The sequence below is a fragment of the Homalodisca vitripennis genome, chromosome 5, assembly GCF_021130785.1.
Source record: "Homalodisca vitripennis isolate AUS2020 chromosome 5, UT_GWSS_2.1, whole genome shotgun sequence".
NCBI lineage: Eukaryota > Metazoa > Arthropoda > Insecta > Hemiptera > Cicadellidae > Homalodisca > Homalodisca vitripennis.
This window is the reverse complement of record NC_060211.1, coordinates 5,385,531-5,409,051: the sequence shown is the minus strand read 5'-3', so window position 1 is coordinate 5,409,051 and position 23,521 is coordinate 5,385,531. Positions and strand designations below refer to the sequence as shown.

The following is a 23,521-nucleotide window of genomic DNA, read 5'->3' as shown; positions in this document are numbered from 1 at the left end:
CTCGGCTTAATACTATGACACATCCTACTCCTGTAACACCATCCAACCTCTGTATCACAGTCCACCTCTGAGATGCCTACTCCTGAGACTCGGCTTAACACTATGACACAACCTACTCCTGTAACACCATCCAACCTCTGTAACACTGTCCACCTCTGAGATGCCTACTCCTGAGACTCGGCTTAATACTATGACACATCCTACTCCTGTAACACCATCCAACCTCTGTATCACAGTCCACCTCTGAGATGCCTACTCCTGAGACTCGGCTTAACACTATGACACAACCTACTCATGTAACACCATCCAACCTCTGTAACACTGTCCACCTCTGAGATGCCTACTCCTGAGACTCGGCTTAATACTATGACACAACCTACTCCTGTAACACCATCCAACCTCTGTAACACTGTCCACCTCTGCGATGCCTACTCCTGAGACTCGGCTTAACACTATGACACAACCTACTCCTGTAACACCATCCAACCTCTGTATCACAGTCCACCTCTGAGATGCCTACTCCTGAGACTCGGCTTAATACTATGACACAACCTACTCCTGTAACACCATCCAACCTCTGTATCACAGTCCACCTCTGAGATGCCTACTCCTGAGACTCGGCTTAATACTATGACACAACCTACTCCTGTAACACCATCCAACCTCTGTATCACAGTCCACCTCTGAGATGCCTACTCCTGAGACTCGGCTTAATACTATGACACAACCTACTCCTGTAACACCATACAACCTCTGTAACACTGTCCACCTCTGAGATGCCTACTCCTGAGACTCGGCTTAATACTATGACACAACCTACTCCTGTAACACCATCCAACCTCTGTATCACAGTCCACCTCTGAGATGCCTACTCCTGAGACTCGGCTTAATACTATGACACAACCTACTCCTGTAACACCATCCAACCTCTGTATCACAGTCCACCTCTGAGATGCCTACTCCTGAGACTCGGCTTAATACTATGACACAACCTACTCCTGTAACACCATCCAACCTCTGTATCACAGTCCACCTCTGAGATGCCTACTCCTGAGACTCGGCTTAATACTATGACACAACCTACTCCTGTAACACCATCCAACCTCTGTATCACAGTCCACCCCTCAGATGCCTACTCCTGAGACTCGGCTTAATACCATGACACATCCTACTCCTGTAACACCATCCAACGTCTGTAACACTGACCAACCTACTCCTGTAACACAACCTATCCGTGTAACACTGTCTCCCTTTGAATGTCTACTCCTGAGACTAGGATTTATAACTATGACACAACCCAATCCTGTAGAAGAGGGGCTAGTTGTACTAGCAGAAGCAACTGTCAACTTTATGGATGTTTATTGTCATGATCGAAGCCATTTTATAATAAAGTAACGCCCGATTGAATTGTCAGGTAGATAGACGTCTGCAACCTGCAAGCTTACTGGTGAAATCTCAATGCTAACAGAATGCGTCTAGATGTTACAATTTATGATAAACCTTTTGATATTAGTGAACAACAACAAATGCAAGAAGTCCTAAATCCAGCCTTGAAGAATATCAGAACTCATAACAAACGATTTAGTATACTTTTAATCAATTCAATTCTCAATTCATAGTTGGTTATTTGACATAAATACCTTTTACAGGAACAACCCACGTCTGCTACTAAAATTAGATACATAGAAATTGTTTGATAAGAGTTCACATCATTTGAAAACAAAAATAAAATTTGAACTGACTCAGATATGCAGCTGTGGACCCCTGCCCTTACAACATGTTACCTTTCGCATATTCACCTCACAGCCTTATTATTAATACGTCTTTATTCCAGCCATCTCTTTGTTTCATATTTATTATTTTAGGCCTCGCGAAACAATTACGATTGTAATATACTAATTAAATTTTTCAATGCAAAAACTCCCATACATATATGCATGCATATTCATACACATACATAAACTTGCTCCTTTTTTAATAGAGTACAGTAAAGTAAAGGGCCTAGGTTGATACAATAGATAAGGGCTTTAGGGGAAAACTCCTATCTGTTACTGGCCTCAATACCGTTCCCGTTGCCTCCCACATCCGTAAGCCAGTTACTCAGTAGCTTCTTATACAAGTACATTCCAATGTTTATGTTATGAAAATCAGTTAATGGCTTCGGAAATTTTCTAATAAGAATTTGCATAATATAATTAGACTTAGTTAATTTTAAAATTTTTGTTAATCTATCTATTAGAATATTTACAGAAACCGAACTCCGAGTTCCGTATCTATGGTTAGTTTGTCTAAAAATTGTGTTATTGTTGTTATACATATACAAAGGATATGAATAATACTTGGGATCTGATGATTTAAAGACAAAGAAATGCTTTAGACCCATTGAAATAAAAATAAGACTGTGGTAACAAATGCACATATTGTGCATGTTCCAGCAAGATGGCTGGCTTGACATGCGCTCTCCTGGTGGTGCTCAGTGCAGTCTGTGTCCTTGCCATCCCCTCAAGTCTTCTCACAGAGGTCAAACAAGCGGAGATGTCTCACGCCAGGCTGCCCAACAAGGGTAGGATGATGTAGTGACATATGTAGCTCAAAATAAAATATTGTTTCTTATCAAAAAAAGTACAGTGCTATAGACTATTCCTGCAAAGAATGTAGTATGAAGAATATAGTTTTCTTTGTAGAAGTGCGAAAGCCAAGAAATGAATTTGGCGTACCGCAGGGTTCAAGTCTAGAGAGAAATCTTTCTCTTTATTCTTATTATGATTGATTAGTAAAAAAATACTACATTTTACTGCCTGGATGATATTACAGTAATGGTAAACAATAACTAACCTGTTGAAAATAGATAAGTAAACTACGTTGCCAACACAAATTCATTCTCTGACAGGAACGACTGATTTTTAATACAATATTTGGTCTGGGTGATAAATGAGTAATTTTATAGTTTTGTGACAGTTCTCAAATTAAAGTTATCATAGTAATACATGAATCAAATATTGTAAGGCAGTGTTATAATATACTTAACAAATGTTATGATAATTTTCACATAGAACATTTCAAAGAAGATACAGTACTCGGACATTTTATATATATGTTTCAGTGAAACGAGCTCAGGAAGTGATCATGTTTGGAAACCAGCAGAACCGAGGTGGGGATGGGCGCAATATGTACGCCCTACCCCGGACTGAGAAGAGAGGTAATAATAACGCATTGGCAATGAAATTATATAAACTTAAAAATATTAAAGTGAAATAAATCTGCAAAGCGAATAATGAACAATAGTAGCAATTTTTGTGTTCTGGTACAAGTTTTTAATTAATAGCAGGAAAATAATACAGTTACTTGTAACTTTACTCTTTGTAACATCTCGCTTTAATACTCGACTGAGTTGATACGCTCTTAATTTAGAATCTAAAAGTAAGCAATTTGTAACGAACAAGCGTTATACAGATGAAACCTTTTAACAGTATCACAATAAGTTTTCTATTTTGAATATTCTGAGATTGCTATCGCCTTCAAAATTAAATTGCCTTTCATCGGAAAATTCAGGTGCCGTTGAATGATTATGAAACGTTTATTTACCTAATTATAATTATTTCATACATTTTTCGACTTATAATACAGTATATAATTATGATTAAATAATTAGTTACTTCTATGTAAAATCATGACAGTTTTCAATTTGTTTTGGACGTATGGTTTTGTATAGAATAATCCATCAGCAAATTTTAGAGGTGGTAAAGAGTTTAAATTCGATAAATTGGAAATTCTATTTGACTATAGATGGTTCGGATTCCATATAAAACCAAAGATTTATTGGTTCTCTCGAAATTTGGCAATTAAACTAAGATAATAAAACAACAAATACATGATAACGCCCAACAATTTGGTAAAACCACAAAATCTTACTGAAACTCGTCTGACTTTTTTTCAAGACATTGTAATCAAATACCGATGAAAATTAAATGATTTATAAAACCATCATAGATTTTACAAAGTTTAATTAATGTAAAGTAAAACTACCATTAAAAGGTATAACATCTCTACAGGAATACAGCTAGATGACGAGAGTCTACCATCAGAGTCAGCCACGGACCAGCCTCAAGCTATTTATCCTTCAGAGGACGATGAGGCGGTGGAAGAACCTAAGGTGCTGGCTCGGTACGATAAGAACTACCGTGGCGAGCCGGAGTACGCACAGAGACTACAGAACTCGGTCCTCAAGCCTGAGTACTACACTGATCCAGGTAAGTTGTCAGGAAACGTAGAATACAAAGGTGCTGACCCTGTACGATAAGAACTACCGTGGAGAGCCGGAGTACGCACAGAGACTACAGAACTCGGTCCTCAAGCCTGAGTACTACACTGATCCAGGTAAGTTGTCAGGAAACGTAGAATACAAAGGTGCTGACCCTGTACGATAAGAACTACCGTGGCGAGAGTACGCACAGAGACTGAACTCGGAAGCCTGAGTACTACAGGCATACGAGTACGATCTACCGTGGCGAGAGTACGCTACAGAACTCGGTCCTCAAGCCTGAGTACTACACTGATCCAGGTACTAGAATACAAAGGTGCTGATGTACGATAAGAACTACCGTGGAGAGTACGCACAGAGACTACAGTCGGGAGTACTACACTGATCCAGGTAAGTAACATAGAATACAAAGGTGCTGACCCTGTACGATAAGAACTACCGTGGAAAGCCGGAGTACGCACAGAGACTACAGAACTCGGTCCTCAAGCCTGAGTACTACACTGATCCAGGTAAGTGGTCAGGGTACATAGAATACAAAGGTGCTGACCCTGTACGATAAGAACTACTGTGACAAGCCGGAGTACGACTAGAGACTACAGAACTCGGTCCTCAAGTCTGAGTACTACTCTGATCCAGGTAAGTGGTCAGGAAAACGTAGAATACAAAGGTGCTGACCCTGTACGATAAGAACTACCGTGGAGAGCCGGAGTACGCACAGAGACTACAGAACTCGGTCCTCAAGCCTGAGTACTACACTGATCCAGGTAAGTGGTCAGGGAACATTGAATATAAAGGTGCTGACCCTGTACGATAAGAACTACCGTGGAGAGCCGGAGTACGAGTAGAGACTACAGAGTACGGCATTACTGCCGATGGAACGGAACTCTTTTCTCAGCGAACTCTGAACACCAACACACGTACATATGCTTAATAACCAGAAGAACGAGTAAAGCTATAAAGTCCACAAGCAGTGTGAGATTTAGATTTACGTTGACAAGTTGGGAGTACAAGAGGAGACGTTTGATAAAATCTTGTACAAAACACGTTTAAAACTCTCCATCAAAAGAATGGTAAACAAAAGAGAAGTGCTCCCAAACTTTTAACACAACAGAATGAATTTGGTTGATTGTCGGTTAATATTGACTTTTATATCTATAAAATATTCTCTTAAACAGTGGTAAAGCTCTACTATTGTCCATCTCCTTAAGCCGGAAAAAATATTGTGGTCAATATCAACATTGCATTGTGTTCTGAGCATAACGGCTCCGCTTAGGCAACCTGATGGAGATTAAGTGTACTCAGTGGACGATTGAGAGCTTTCCTCTTACTTTGAGTACCATCCAAGCCGGCGCAGCGTGGAGACTAACCTCAACTATTAAACGGATGGAGTTGGCCGAAACTTGAGTGTACCTGAAACATTTCCTCTTTGTTATGGGCATGCCATGCCTCATAATTACTACAATAGCACATTTGCAGTATTGTTATAAGAATATGTATTCATGTATATGTTACCCGTGGAGTTAGTTATCTTTGTATTCAATCATATGTACATGTAAAAACTTATTTGGTTGTTCATATTATTTAACAATGACAGTAATGGGAAGGTAGGAGTACGTCCCACCACAGGCTTCGCTGACTAGAATTTTGTCTTTTTACTGTATTAATAAAGATGTTAAATCTCGTACTATTGAGGTCAGTTTGTTTACAAATTTACTTATTGTAATAGTTTCCATTACCATAATGGTTACCCAAAAGACCAATGTTAAAATATTCGCTAACGTTCTTCCAAATTCCGGGGTCAAATGCATCATCATAAAACTCAATGTTGCCTATATAGAAATGAAGCCATGTAAAATTTAAAATCTTCACGCCAGTTTTTTCGAGAGATATCGTGTGGATAGACAGAAAGAAATGTAATCTTTCCAGTACTTTGAGTAATAGCCTTTGATAACGCTCAGCCATCCATCAATCTTATTAACCGTGTTTATACTTTAAGAAGGTAACAATAACATTTTAAATTTGCTCTTTATTTTAAGGAAGTCTGTCAATAACTGATGTCATTTATAAAAAAAATACTCGTTGCCGATACTGTAATTATATTTCACAAATATAATACAAAGCTGTCTGGGCAGAAAAGTAATGTTTACACACTTTATATATATATATATATATATATATATACACACACACACACATATATACATAAGGAAGTTTAAAATAGAACAAGTTCACGTGACTTACGGAGAATTCACGTTTTCCTCATTTATTTATAGACTTTAATATTCAGAGTAAGTCGACAACTGATACGATAATGCGACATTGTACACGGGAAGCAAGTATTTAACTGGTGTGAAGCAGTGGGCAGCAGAAAATCGCAATCGCACTCCGGCGAAGGTCGAACTGCCAGTAAAGTGTCATGTCCAGAGCCGTTCTTTTATTCAGCACCTTCGCCGTTACATAATGTATTGCTCTTGACGCTTCAGCTATGGTTGGTCCTTCCGGCTGTGATAAAGTTTGAGTATTTGAAAAATCTACACAAATTCCATTAGACATAAACATTTAATTTTAATGGGCCCCTTTTTTTAAGTTACGTGAAATTTTGAAACTACAACCCCGATTATCGCGGATATGGCAGATAGTATTAATGAGACTTGTTTCGTTTCGTGTTCAACTAATTTTCATTTGATCCCTAACAAGACATAAGTTTTGGCTGAGCGTTAGCGAATCTTACTATTGGTAAAATATCCCGAGAAAGATCCGCTGTAGGCTTTAAATTTTGCATGAAACTTCATTCCTACCTGGACAAGAACCAATCCATGATGGTGAGTTTCCATGCATTAGATTTAGCTGATCGCCATTGAAGAGTGTCACACATAAGGCGAGCAAAATATCCCTCTTGTCTGCGGGGGATGTGGAGATTTATTTTCTGTATATTTTTCTGTCAGTGGGTTTGTCGGCGGCAGCGAAGCGCAGTATAACACGAGATGTCGTGTGACATACTCATACCTTGTAATATATCAAATATACATTGTGTATCATCTGCTTGTTCAAAAACAATAGTCGAGTAAAAAATATTTCCGCCGCTATCTCGGGACATGTGTACGTAATTCAAATTATTTTACCTTAAAAGAGAGAAATATATAATGTTTGTTAGTACGAGTCCATTCAGTTTCGAACTATGTAAAATTCTTAACTGGGTACAAGTTGTAACAAATTTAAACAATGAATTTAAACAATGCACCCTTTCCACCTCATACTTGGCATACATACAAACTTAAATTTAATTAGTCCTCTAAAAAAAGAGATATAGCCTAAAACTGATAGTATCTCCTATAATTTAACTAATTATTTATGTTTAACTATTACTATTGTCTATCTAATAACCCTAGATCACTAATCGAATGTTAAAGAAATTAAATACGATAGTTTTTCTGCACTGGTAGATAGTTTTAATAAAGTAAAATAAATGTCATAATTCATAATACATTAATAATACAAGCAATAAATTATACATTACTATGCTGACTTAAAAGTTACTTAAATATATATAAGGGACGTAACAAGCAGTTATACACAGAAAATGATACACCTTTTCACGGTTATAGGACCTGAAAGGTCTTGGGGTTTTGTCTTGTAGGACGGTGACTGATTACGAAATGTGTTTAAAAAAACATATAGTTGGCTGCAATGGATTTTATTCAAAAATTCACAGTGAAATCACATTTGAACAGCATACTAACTTTTCTTGACATTTTTTGATCATATAGTGTCCAAAACAATAAAATTATAAACTTGTAATAAACCAAAAGTTAAACAGTTATAATACAAGTTTTTAACCCAAAAAAGTAAGGTGTTATTATATATACACTAGTATTATGATACAGTAAATCGTAATTGTTACGTTTAAAAATATGTGAGTTTTTTTATATAAACAATTTAACATTATATAATTTATTAAAATATCTTTTATAACTATTATTATTACCATTACTAATGAATAATTATTGTTCATTCATTCAATGTTGTGTTTCTATAGCTACGCTGACAGATCTGAGATATTACGACCTGGACGAGCGACGCAAGAGAGAGACCTTCAGGACTCCATCGAAGCGTAGCAGGTAATCTGGAGTGGATTGAATGTCTAGAGTAATACAAATATGTATTGTTGTTGCCAAAAATACACTGACGGATCTAAGATATTACATCCAGAATGAGCGATGTAAGAGAGTAACCCTCAGGACTCCGTCTTATAGATGTAGCAGGTAATCTGGGGTAGATTGAATGTCTAGTGCAATACAAATATGTATTGTTGCTGCCAAAAATACACTGACGGATCTAAAATATTACATCCAGAATGAGCGATGTAAGAGAGAAACCCTCAGGACCCCGTTTTATAGAGGCGTAGCAGGTAATCTGGGGTAGATTGAATGTCTAGTGCAATACAAATATGTATTGTTGCTGCCAAAAATACACTGACGGATCTAAGATATTACATCCAGAATGAGCGATATAAGAGAAAACCCTCAGAGAGACTCCCTCAGCTCCGTCTTAGCGTATTGCAGATACGCATACGGATCTAAGATATTACATCCAGAATGAGCGATGTAAGTCAGGACTATAGACGTAGCAGGTAATGGGGTAGATAGAATGTCTAGAGTAATACAAATATGTATTGTTGTTGCCAAAGATACGCATACGGATCTAAGATATTACATCCAGAATGAGCGATGTAAGAGAGAAACCCTCAGGACTCCGTCTGATAGACGTAGCAGGTAATCTGGGGTAGATTGAATGTCTAATGCAATACAAATATGTATTGTTGTTGCCAAAGATACGCATACGGATCTAAGATATTACATCCAGAATGAGCGATGTAAGAGAGTAACCCTCAGGACTCCGTCTTATAGATGTAGCAGGTAATCTGGGGTAGATTGAATGTCTAGTGCAATACAAATATGTATTGTTGTTGCAAAAGATACGCATACGGATCTTAGATATTACATCCAGAATGAGCGATGTAAGAGAGAAACCCTCAGGACTCCGTCTTATAGATGTAGCAGGTAATCTGGGGTAGATTGAATGTCTAGTGCAATACAAATATGTATTGTTGTTGCAAAAGATACGCATACGGATCTTAGATATTACATCCAGAATGAGCGATGTAAGAGAGTAACCCTCAGGACTCCGTCTGATAGACGTAGCAGGTAATCTGGGGTAGATTGAATGTCTTGTGCAATACAAATATGTATTGTTGCTGCCAAAAATACACTGACGGATCTAAGATATTACATCCAGAATGAGCGATGTAAGAGAGAAACCCTCAGGACCCCGTTTTATAGACGTAGCAGGTAATCTGGGGTAGATTGAATGTCTAGTGCAATACAAATATGTATTGTTGCTGCCAAAAATACACTGACGGATCTAAGATATTACATCCAGAATGAGCGATGTAAGAGAGAAACCCTCAGGACTCCGTCTTATAGATGTAGCAGGTAATCTGGGGTAGATTGAATGTCTAGTGCAATACAAATATGTATTGTTGTTGCCAAAGATACGCATACGGATCTTAGATATTACATCCAGAATGAGCGAGGTAAGAGAGAAACCCTCAGGACTCCGTCTTATAGATGTAGCAGGTAATCTGGGGTAGATTGAATGTCTAGTGCAATACAAATATGTATTGTTGTTGCAAAAGATACGCATACGGATCTTAGATATTACATCCAGAATGAGCGATGTAAGAGAGTAACCCTCAGGACTCCGTCTGATAGACGTAGCAAGTAATCTGGGGTAGATTGAATGTCTTGTGCAATACAAATATGTATTGTTGTTGCAAAAGATACGCATACGGATCTTAGATATTACATCCAGAATGAGCGAGGTAAGAGAGAAACCCTCAGGACTCCGTCTTATAGATGTAGCAGGTAATCTGGGGTAGATTGAATGTCTAGTGCAATACAAATATGTATTGTTGTTGCAAAAGATACGCATACGGATCTTAGATATTACATCCAGAATGAGCGATGTAAGAGAGAAACCCTCAGGACTCCGTCTGATAGACGTAGCAGGTAATCTGGGGTAGATTGAATGTCTTGTGCAATACAAATATGTATTGTTGTTGCCAAAGATACGCATACGGATCTTAGATATTACATCCAGAATGAGCGATGTAAGAGAGAAACCCTCAGGACTCCGTCTTATAGACGTAGCAGGTAATCTGGGGTAGATTGAATGTCTTGTGCAATACAAATATGTATTGTTGTTGCAAAAGATACGCATACGGATCTTAGATATTACATCCAGAATGAGCGATGTAAGAGAGAAACCCTCAGGACTCCGTCTTATAGATGTAGCAGGTAATCTGGGGTAGATTGAATGTCTAGTGCAATACAAATATGTATTGTTGTTGCAAAAGATACGCATACGGATCTTAGATATTACATCCAGAATGAGCGATGTAAGAGAGTAACCCTCAGGACTCCGTCTGATAGACGTAGCAGGTAATCTGGGGTAGATTGAATGTCTAATGCAATACAAATATGTATTGTTGTTGCAAAAGATACGCATACGGATCTAAGATATTACATCCAGAATGAGCGATGTAAGAGAGAAACCCTCAGGACTCCGTCTGATAGACGTAGCAGGTAATCTGGGGTAGATTGAATGTCTAGTGCAATACAAATATGTATTGTTGTTGCAAAGATACGCATACGGATCTTAGATATTACATCCAGAATGAGCGATGTAAGAGAGTAACCCTCAGGACTCCGTCTGATAGATGTAGCAGGTAATCTGGGGTAGATTCAATGTCTAATGCAATACAAATATGTATTGTTGTTGCAAAAGATACGCATACGGATCTTAGATATTACATCCAGAATGAGCGATGTAAGAGAGTAACCCTCAGGACTCCGTCTGATAGACGTAGCAGGTAATCCGGGGTAGATTGAATGTCTTGTGCAATACAAATATGTATTGTTGTTGCCAAAGATACGCATACGGATCTTAGATATTACATCCAGAATGAGCGATGTAAGAGAGAAACCCTCAGGACTCCGTCTGATAGACGTAGCAGGTAATCCGGGGTAGATTGAATGTCTTGTGCAATACAAATATGTATTGTTGTTGCCAAAGATACGCATACGGATCTTAGATATTACATCCAGAATGAGCGTTGTAAGAGAGTAACCCTCAGGACTCCGTCTGATAGACGTAGCAGGTAATCTGGGGTAGATTGAATGTCTTGTGCAATACAAATATGTATTGTTGTTGCAAAAGATACGCATACGGATCTTAGATATTACATCCAGAATGAGCGATGTAAGAGAGTAAACCCTCAGGACTCCGTCTGATAGATGTAGCAGGTAATCTGGGGTAGATTCAATGTCTAATGCAATACAAATATGTATTGTTGTTGCAAAAGATACGCATACGGATCTAAGATATTACATCCAGAATGAGCGATGTAAGAGAGAAACCCTCAGGACTCCGTCTGATAGACGTAGCAGGTAATCCGGGGTAGATTGAATGTCTTGTGCAATACAAATATGTATTGTTGTTGCAAAAGATACGCATACGGATATTACATATTACATCCAGAATGAGCGATGTAAGAGAGAAACCCTCAGGACTCCGTCTGATAGATGTAGCAGGTAATCTGGGGTAGATTCAATGTCTAATGCAATACAAATATGTATTGTTGTTGCAAAAGATACGCATACGGATCTAAGATATTACATCCAGAATGAGCGATGTAAGAGAGAAACCCTCAGGACTCCGTCTGATAGACGTAGCAGGTAATCCGGGGTAGATTGAATGTCTTGTGCAATGTAAATATGTATTGTTGTTGCCAAAGATACGCATACGAATCTAAGATATTACATCCAGAATGAGCGATGTAAGAGAGAAACCCTCAGGACTCCGTCTTAGAGGCGTATCAGGTAATCCGGGGTAGATCGGATATCTTGTGCAATGTAAATATGTATTGCCACTTACACAGTCATCTTGTGCATTCTCTATCTCTACGTTCCTTCCACGTAATGTTTATTCTGGCTAGTTTTCTGAAGCTTAAAGCCAAATATCAAGATATTTCTCTTCAATAGAAAGGGTATACTGAATTTAAGAGGCTGTGGTAAAACTACCTCGTTTTACCCTATGTTAAGGCAAATGATGTTTTTGACATTATTATGTTACATTTATAACTCTTGAAGGTAAATTTGTTAGATATAGAAAATAGTGGGAAATATATTTTGTCACACTACGTGAAATTACGGCCATTTGAAGTTGAAAACTAAGCATTTCGTAATCAGGCCCAAATGGAAATTGTTGGAGATGAAAATGTGAAATATTTACAGCATGTACATGGTTATATAGTTTAGAGAGTGCAATTTTTTAAGTTAAAAAATAAAATAGTCGAAATAAAAATGTTGTAACATTAATTCGAATTAAAAAGTATAATTTCTTTAAGTAAAAAATTATTTGCGCCGCATTAATCTTCACTCTTACAACGTTGTATTTGAACTTGATATTGTGGGAGATGTATTATTTTACTGATATAGTTCATCCGAATACAAATTTTTTTTAAATTTTTATTTTAAAGTGTAAGTTTACTTTTCAATTGAAAAAGTTCGTAACTGTACGAAATGTATTTATAAATATCCAAAATGTAACTAGTACAAATATCCGAAAAAACAAAAGAGAGTTTAGGATGCATACTAATGATGCGTTTAAATTGGACATCTCCCGTCTACCCCCCTCCCCCGCACAAACAGGGAAGAAGTAAATGTATTTGAAATTTAATATTAGGCCTAATGTTTCTTTATGGTGCTAAAATCAAGAAGGTCGCCAGTACAGCCGATACTAAAAATACAGACTCTTGGCAACGTGCAAACATTTTTAATAGACAAAAACGTTTAAATAATTTTTATTTTGATTCTGTGTCATCGAAAACCTGTGAGAATTTTTCGCATGATAATTATTTATTCTTCCCCTTTTTTCCGGGAGCCTGAAGGATTCTACTACAATTATCAATTAAATTTGGGATTTTTCTAGGACTTAAAACATCGATTACAAATTGTGTTTTCTTAATACCGAAAGATCTTGTAACGCCGGGAGATCTTGTAATACCGGCAGATCTTGCAATATTGGAAGATCTTGTAATGCCTAGAGATCTTGTAATGCGGGAGACCTTTTAATATTGGGAGATCTTGTAATACCGGCAGATCTTGCAATATGAAAGATCTTGTAATGCCTAGAGATCTTGTAATGCGAGAGACATTTTAATATTGGGAGATCTTGTAATGCCGTGAGATCTTGTAATACCTTTAGAGCTTGTATTGCGGGAGATTTTTTTAATACCGGGATATCTTGTAATGCGTGGAGATCTTGTAATGCGGGTGATCTTTTAATACCGGGAGATCTTGTAGTGCCGGGAGATCTTATAATATTGAGAGATCTTGTAATGCCGGGTGATATTGTAATATTGAGAGATCTTGTAACGCCTGAAGATCTTGTAATGCGGAAGATCTTTAACACGAAGAGATCTTGTAATGCGTGGAGATCTCGTAATGCGGGAGATCTTTTAATACCGGGAGATCTTGTAATGCCGGGTGATATTGTAATACGAGGAGATCTTGCAATGCTGGGAGATTTTGTAATGCCGGGAGATCTTGTAATACCGTTAGATCTTGTAATTAAGGTTAGTGATTGAATATTAACAGTCTTATTCACAACAGTGTATGGAAGTGCTCAAATGGATTATTTCAGAAAGATGCTATTGTTTCTTCTAGGACTTATTATAATGCATTTAGGCACGAGTTTGGTTTAAATATCAATTTCTACGCAACATAACGCATAATTCGATAGTTCGTGTTCCACCCATGTGTGTAAGATATTGAAGCACATACTAGTGTTGTAGTACACGTACAAACTTAGTAGAAGCACACATAATGTAGCTTTGACGTTTGTTGTAGTGTTTGTATTAACTGTTCAAGAATATGATTGTTGATAGTTAATCGTCGGTCTTGTCATAAAACTCTTTTTTTATTATTACCTCACCATGTAATTAAGTTAATGCTGGAAGTTCACGTCTTCCAATTAGACGCTTGGTTAAAGTTCTCGTGTTTTCTAAACCTTGTTGGTTCGATATCTCTATACAATGTTGTTTTGAATAATTTTTACAGCATTCCTACGTCTTATTGTGTTAGAAACATCAGGTGAATAACTACATTAAGAGAATGTGCGTCAAGAAAGGAATATTTCATAACAGCTGGAAGACTCACAGTGAAATAATTAGGTTATACATTGATTTCAGAGCGGTGGATGGAGGGTGGGACTCTATTATCGGTTGCAGGATCAATCCGGTTATGTGCGGTTTTGATATGGTCGCGTTCGCTGTTCCAAATCTAGCTCTCTAATAACCCTGTTTCTCTACCTTGCTACCTGCTGGATTAATGTATAAAACTAGAGTGTTAGAAACGAGCTATAATTTACTCGTATAGCATCAAAGTATATTCATAGCCAGGACAAGTCTAATGCGGAAGTACTTTAAATATTAACGTACTTTATGATATAAAGATGTACATTGGTTGGGCCGAACCTTTCATTCTACTATTTTCCAACAAATTAACTGTTATTTGTTTGTAGAGGGGTATATAAGTATACAAAACCAATGGTATATAATGGAATTTAATTTCAAATGTGCAGTTATAATGATAGAATATACCCACTTTAGCTTGGTTTCTTTCTACAACCTGAATATCTGATAGTTAATGTTATTTATATGTTTGGCTACACAAATTTTGAAACTGAAATCAAATACATGACCAATTAGTAAACACTGGAAAAAATAAATATTAATTCTGTATTTAAAACTATTTATTATTAAATTGGTGATGCTTAAATTGACAATTTGATCTTATCGTGTACGGCATGTATACGGGTTGAACGAGAATATTGATGTGCTTAATTCTTGTTAATGAAATTTACAATTACACTACGTTCTTAATGATTTGGCGTTGCCCGGATATTGAAAAATGGACCCAGGTTACGGGGCTTGCATATAAGGATAATGGAATAATTCCGACACCAATCCATGATTTTTTAGTATCTTAGGAATAAATTCACTGGTTAGTAACTGTGGGATACAATATAGTTGATTTATTCTTCACAATTACATTTCAGAATTCCATGTCCGATCTGATGAGAGAACCAGCATAACTACGCCAGCGTCAATATCAATATTACTTACATCCTGGTTACATATCTAAACTATTTGTCTACTTTTCACTTGAGTATTGATAAGTAAGTAGTAATACAAAGAAATTGAAAACAAAATGTTCGTTTATTTTCAGATATAATGTAATAAATATATGTTTTATACTATTCGATTTCAGTTGAAAATCCTCCCTCTTGCATACTTAAACAAGAATTAATCTGCTTACATCCAATAACTGAAGATAGTCATTTAAGTATATTACAAATAATAAAGTTTAATAATAATTAGTAGGTAATGTAGTTGTTCTGATGTCAAAGTAATATTTATTATATTTAGATATATCTATAGCAAGTTTCAAAGTATATATTCTCCGTACAATGTATAGGACCATAGTTCATATAACGTTTTAGCTCAACATCCGTCTTCTATATTTTATTATTTTTTACAAGTAGAAAGTAGCTCCGCAAATCAACATTCGCCTCAACACCAACATCGCGTTATAACGACTTATTGTTGACTGCAACCTATCGACGACACACAGAGACAAATCCAGTCTAGTGCGGTTTGCCAATCAACATTCGCCTCAACACCAACATCGCGTTATAACGACTTATCGTTAACTGCAACCTATCGACAACACAGAGACAAATCCAGTCTAGTGCGGTTTGCCAATCAACATTCGCCTCAACACCAACATCGCGTTATAACGACTTATCGTTAACTGCAACCTATCGACAACACAGAGACAAATCCAGTCTAGTGCGGTTTGCCAATCAACATTCGCCTCAACACCAACATCGCGTTATAACGACTTATCGTTGACTGCAACCTATCGACAACACAGAGACAAATCCAGTCTAGTGCGGTTTGCCAATCAACATGAGCACTTGAGTTCAAAATACCTAGTGCAAAGGATATGGTCGTAAAACAGATTTTTAAACCAAGTTGTTTTTACACTATATGTTTGTCCGCACAGACGATTGTTTACGGAAATAATTCATTGATAATAGAATTAAGAGTTTGGAAGCAGGGTTTTATTACTCTTCAAGATGCCTTAATAAGTTTTTGGACGTGTTCATATTTTATTTAATTTAATTTTAATTCATATCCTGATCTTCCCTGAAGCCAGAAAAGTTAAGATTTTGTATCACTCCGCAAGTAATTACAAAATTTCAAGTAAGAAAATAATCAGATCGAAATAAATATGTAAAGAAAAATTCTATCTTTTACACTATTTACATTATTTATAGCTTCAGACAGTGTTAATTTGTGCAATGATTAGGCTAATTATTTAAGAAAACTATATTTTTTATTAAATTTAATAAACATAAATAACAATTTTTAATCAAACTTTCTTTAAAAAATTAATAATCTTTTACAAAGAAAAACATGTTCTCTCAAACTATCTTTCATTATGGACTTAAAGAATATACTGTACACATTCACATGCCTATGTTAAACCGTTCCTCTCTGGGCTTCACTATGAGATGGAAAAGTTCTGCTTCAAATGCAAAATTTTATGTGAAATGACAAAATGTGTGATAAGACGTTTTAAGTCATAGCTGTACGGGTTTACAAATTCTTTTCGTCTGTCAAAAACAGACTCAACTCTGTACAGAGTATTCTGATTAGAGAAGCTTTTGCTAATCCCAGAACTCTGGAGACGGTTCCGTCTTGTTGGATGAGAAACTTTTTAACAAAGGCGTGGTACTTCGCACCATCGCACAGAACTGATGTCTTTCCATTTATTTGGTTCAGCCTATTCTAACAAGGAACCTATTTTCTAAGAAAACGATTTGATCTTAAACACAACGATTATCGGTAATTACACTAATGGGGTGAGACTGAATTTATCGGGATATCGTAATATGTATAGATATATCTTTATGTATAAACACACTTCAGTTCGCGTTTTAGTGTTATTTTACGATTTTGGGACTGTAGATTTTACTTTCTATTCAATTTCATTAATAAGATCTTGTAAGATATCATTTACTGTAGACATCTGACAGGAGAAGAAGATTTTGGGAGCATTTAGTAACAAAAACGATTCTGTACTGGTGCAGTTATTGAACTCGGTTATTGGTATGGGATGTCCTTTGAGAAATTTTTAAAGCTATTTAAAGATAGAAATATACATGAACGTTTAAACTAATAATGATAAATAAAAAAACATTTAAAGATCAATTCGTCGAAACAACGTGTACGGCATAAAAAATTGTACACCAGGTGCACAAAATGGCAACATATTAATCCCATATATTAAATGCAACAACCAGCTGATTATTAAACACCGTTAATAACTCGATTACCGCAGTCTATTTTGAGTGATAGGTGGTGCTCAGTAAAACTTTTCCTATTCAGTTATTATTATTTATTGGGAGCAGGATAAATTTGATTCCAAAATGTTCATCTAACAGTAATCTATTTTTATTGACTTTTTACATAATATCCCATTTTTTTAGTTATTACAGGATGAAAATTTAGTTAGGCCACCATTTTGAAACCTGTTATGATATTTTCTGAAACCATATAACAAAACAGGTCTGTGTATTAGACTAAACATTTTGCAAAGTTTGATCTTTGTACTTTAATTCAAATAAAAAAATAACTTTTTCTAAAGAAAAAACAATACAAACAGACAGATAGACATACGATAATCTAAGCAAGATAGAATTATACTTTATAAGACATTTATAACTTAATTTTACCTTAAAAATCAAATGGTGAAGTGTGATAGAGTAATTAACGGACACCCCGTAAATTTGTAAATTTGAGTACTGTATTTATTTATTGTATAGGAATAGTATGAATTTAATTTTTTTGAGTATCGTATGTTTATATTTAAACTCGTGATGTCATAGTGGATCACAATGATAGGGTCGGGCCAAACCCGCACGATATATGTGTTAACACTCCGTGTGGGATGTACATTGGTTATTTAACGACACACATGTATGTGGTGCAGTAGTGACCCCAACACTCAGCCATGTTGCTGTGCAGCCAAGAGGACGACAGGGTAACGGTTCGGTGAGTCATCATTTTGACACTGATGGCTAAATTCTTGCGTCGTCATTGACAGCGTTTTGAGCCGCAAATGTGTTATTGAAAATGACGACATTAGTTAAAACCAGTCAAAGATTATTGGTCAATAAAATGTTAAATGGGCAACGCGCAATGTAAGTTATTTTGTAACGAAGCTTGTATTTAAAATGAGAGACGCAAAACTATTTTCTGCTATCGCAGTGGGGAGAAATTCCGTCCCGAAAATGTCGTCTCCAATGTATTTTATAATTCATTACTTTGCTAGTTTGAACAGTGGCGTATATGGAAACTTATTTAGGGGGTGGGCTGACATACTGGTTGGTTTAGGAGGTACCTTCCAAAAATATGGGCTTGGAAACTTGTTGTGCTTTAAAATCTTTAAAAATGTGTTTTAGTCTAAAATAAACTACGAATTACAATTTTAATGGTTGTCAAAGTTTCCCGATTCAAATTCTCGTGGGCGGGGGGGGGGAGGACTCTGAGGCTTCCCCCTTATACACGCTCATAAGTATGACTTCGCCGCCTTCAGCAGTTGACTCTATAAGTGCACGAGCTATAACTCTGGCTTGTAAGTGGTACTTAAGTGAGTGCTACCATAATCTGAGACCAGCCTGAACTAATGTTAGTAAAGTGTGTAATAAAAGAAAAGTGTACTTCAGTCTAAGGGTGCGTGACTAAATACAAATTTTTAATTAAATTTTCATTGTTCAGTACAATAATTGTATTTAAACATTAGTGCTAGTGTCGTTTACTATATTTAATAATGTTCAATTTAAGAGAACAAATTTCATATGATGGTGAATCAGGTTTCATATAGTCTACAGCGCCCACAATCTTCGATTCTAAGAAATAAGTTGTGAGGGTAAATTGGAAAAATTTTTATATTTTTGTGGATTAACAATTATAGTAAACCGTTTAAACCCCAGATTTTAAATTAAGAGAACCATATAAGAGTGTAAATGCTGTGAATACTGTTATGCCCTTACGGCGACATTGAGAAGCTACAAGTTAATACACCAACAGGAAGTACTGCCGTGTCTAAAAAAGGAACACTTTACCACCAAAAGTTATAGCGCTTGTAAATATGTGTTGTCAAGATAATCTTGTTTGGTTAATTACTAACTGTATCATGGCTCTATGCTGTTGGAAATAAATAAATAAGGATTAAAGAGGTTCCGTATTAGCTTACTCCTTTTTCCTCTTCGAACACAAGATTTCCATTTAGCTTTGTTCTTGCTCATAGCCATATAGAGATAATGTAAAGAGCACAACAAAGGACTTTAACTAGTTGACTGCGGCTGACGGTGCTGAGGCTGGCGTCTGTGCGGTCACTCGTATACATACTGTACACCAGCATTGAAGGTGTCAGCAATCGTTAGAAGTTATCGTTAGAACGCGAACTTCCCAGCCCCGGCATCTTTTAGCCTCTACCAGGGGTGCAAAAGTACTAAGGAATGTGTTATGGGGCGGTCATTTTACGGGAATATCAAGCATCTAAGAAATCTGCGGCGCTCATTGGTGGAAGGTACTGTAGTATGGTATGTAAGTATAAAGTGTACGACCATGGTGCTGTGAAACACTCACCTCTTAAAGTTATAATCTTACATTTTTAATGAACTCTGAAATAGTCGCTAGTATAACACAGACGTAATCATCAGTAAATTATAACAATGACGGTATTGGATAATTATAAAAGTCCAAGTTTCGCAGTTCACAACAGACTGATGTTTGCCAAGACAAAATGGCGGCTGAAGTAAAAGGATTACAATCATATGTCTGTATAAAATACTTTACAGTATCGCAGTGTTATAGCTGATCACTAGCAGTATACAAAAATTGAAAATCCGGTAGCCTACTCTTTAAGATAAAGAAAGACATTGTTTGTGAAATAAAATCAATTGCACTAAACACGACATAATTCACGTTAAATTAAATCAAATTAGTGGCAATACACGTTTATATTCAGCACATAACAACAGTAATACTTTATTTGTTCCAACTGGGCTTTACGCAGTGGTTTTTATTATTTGGTTGCGAAAGTGTTATAACACTAATTATTGGGATGATCGATAAAATAGGATTTGATAATACTCGTACTAGTCAGTGATTCTGAGACGATCCAGTCAGATTGATGACTAAGTGGAGTGGAGTCCAGGAGATATTTCTAGACCTGTAGTACTTGTGGAGTGGTGGACTGTGCAGTGTACAGTGTACAGTGTGCAGTAGAACACCTCATTATTTAGTGCTCACCACCGCCGCGCCGCGCCGTGTAGTCTAATGAGGCACTGTCCACCTTCTCACTGTCAACCAGTACTCGACACAAAACTGTATCACATACTGCTTGAAACAATAATGAAATGCAAGATTAACTGGATATCGGAAGTCCAAAATCTTTTTATCATCATGCAAATTACTTTTAATAACTGACTGTACAAATACAATTTTTTTAATTGGCACTATATTTCGAAAAAAGCATTCTTCAGGTGCATAAATTGTATAAATATAAAAGAACATAATACAAACAAAATTAAATAAACAGTGAATGAATAATAATAAATACAGATGACATGATCAAAATATTTCTTCCATATGTTGATTTCAAATTTAGACGTTTTTGCGTAAATCTGATGTTGAGTCCATGTGAAATTTTGCTCTTTAAAACCAATTGGCGTGCTTGTTCTAGTGTTCTGAGGTAAATTGGGTTTGAATTTTGATGCACTTGCCGATATATATACACACACGAGTATATATATATATATATATATATATATATATATATATATATATATATATATATATATATATATATATATCGAGTATTGTACACAGTTATCAATGTTATATTTTGCGTTATTTTCCGAGTTCATTAGTTTTCATTAACTGTTTGTTATACTTCCAATGAACAGCAGATACTGTGAACGTTCATTGTGACATTGCAGTATTATTGGCTACCATTTGCTGTAACGTTTAATATCCGTTATGGCCGAGCTGTGTTACGCAAATAGAACCGGTAAAGCAACTGAATGTGATGCCCACGCCGAACAGGGTTTATTGATTATCAGACCGAACTTAGCAACAGTCGCAGATAATGATTGTGAACCAATTTCACAGTTGTTACCTTCCTTAATGGCACCGAGTATCAATAATCGCAGAACTTGTTTCGCTATTGCTGGACGCCTTGACAGATTCCATTCGTGAACAACTCGATTCTTGCCTTTTCCTCGTGGAGAACTAGAAGAAAATCCAAGGTTTCTTTTAAAGATTAGTCAATATGTCTACATTTCTTTTGCCTTACTAATTTAAATGTATGCTCCTGAACTAGAAAGTTTCATTTCAGGATATTGAGGGTTTAATACGAATGTTGAGTTTAGTTCCTTTTCACTTTCCGCTCAGTACAGCGTCTCCGTCTGATGAGGTCCAAAAAAGTAAGCAAGGAAGGAGCTCAAAACGAAGTATATCTTTTCGACATCAGATGCACCTAGACTACAAAATCTAGATTAAGTGGTGTTCTCATTGTTTCATCAGGTGCCCAGTTGAATACACTACTATGGTTTAGACACGATGCCAACGCACGGCGGAGCAACTGAGTTTTCTACACATGCTATAGCGGAAAGGGTTGCGTTCAGCTCCATCTCACGTTCCCCTTAGAGCAGCAGTGTCTGAAAAATCAGAAAAAAGATTGAGGATTTGTGTAATCTTTTACCAAATACTTAGAAATATCGAAAATAAGATGTGGTGTCTCATGCAGTTTATACTGAATACGTTGTGAACATATGAATGCCATGTTTTATTGAACATATCTTCTTTGAATATGTGACGAATGTCTGCCTTAGAGGTTGGCTAAGTTCTTAGTTTTAGATACAAATGACGTCCCATCTGTTGTAGCCGCGGCCTGACCTCCGGGCGGGCAAAGAGAGATCTCGACCTGGACCCTGAGGAATTGCTGGCCCTGCTCACGTACTGGGAGAACGAGCGTCGAAATAAACTCCAACAGAGCAGGTAAGCTGGCTTTTTTGTATTCGGCAGTTTAAAAAATCAGGTTTATATTCTGACGAGACATTACGGTTTTAATATTATATTTGAAGAGTTGGAGATAAGGTTCTCGCATGATCTAAGAATTCGGATTTTGGTTCTTAGTAAGAGACAGCACATTCTAATACAGTATTACCGTAGAACATTTCACTAATAATGCCACCTTTGTACTGTTAGTACCGATCCTCACCCCTTAATGTTTTAGCAGGTCCTCACTCAGATCTAAGTTCCTTGGACAGAATAAAGATTATTAAAAATAAACGGTTCCTCAAACATATTGATGGTCTAAAGGGTAAACCTGCTTGCCGGTTGTTTATTGGTGTACATCCAACCAAGCGTCTTTTGTCCTTGCAAATTACTTTTTACTTCACCTGACTGTTCTGAACTTTTCTTTTACCATCTTTAAATTACCATTGAACTATTTAATTACTTACTACCTAATTGATGGGTAAACATAGTACACACGTTCATATAAATAAAACAGTGTCAGTTTTGAATACTTGGACTCGCTTTTAAACTTATTTTATTCACACAAAAATACATTTCTGGGCATTAAGCGAAAATCACTTCAGAATGAATATAAAAGGCAGTCCCATCTTTATAGCCATTTTGAAGGTGGTTGGCTAGGAGTTATTTTAGGTACCGGTGGTAAGTTTAATGCATAATAATTTATTATTCATCTCGATTTTGCAGAAACATGTACAATCAATACAGCATGATGGACCCTGACGACAATTCAGAGGGAGAAAATGATTTAGTTGAAGAAGACGAACCTAGGCCTGGTAAGTGATGTTAATTTCCTGAAATATTCAAAGAAAACGTTTATTCATGTATACAATAATTATTTTTTAATTTAAAGAGAACTTCTTTATCATGTGCATGGGATTTATAAAGGCTTTTTGTGAAAAGTAACGTTACAAAACAATACATATGTATAAGGTAACTTGACGTTTACAAGACGGAATAGC

General features: G+C 36.4%; 1 protein-coding gene across 1 annotated transcript in view; it reads left to right on the top strand.

Moving 5' to 3' along the window:
* The window catches only part of LOC124363342 (prohormone-2-like), a 53,838-nt gene that overhangs the window by 23,263 nt on the left and 7,054 nt on the right, over positions 1 to 23,521 (top strand). The window contains exons 3-8 of the mRNA XM_046818591.1: positions 2,436 to 2,563; positions 3,104 to 3,199; positions 4,053 to 4,250; positions 8,298 to 8,379; positions 22,407 to 22,520; positions 23,247 to 23,335. Of these exons, the coding sequence (XP_046674547.1) occupies positions 2,436 to 2,563; positions 3,104 to 3,199; positions 4,053 to 4,250; positions 8,298 to 8,379; positions 22,407 to 22,520; positions 23,247 to 23,335 (707 nt within the window). The remainder of the gene's footprint in view (positions 1 to 2,435; positions 2,564 to 3,103; positions 3,200 to 4,052; positions 4,251 to 8,297; positions 8,380 to 22,406; positions 22,521 to 23,246; positions 23,336 to 23,521) is intronic.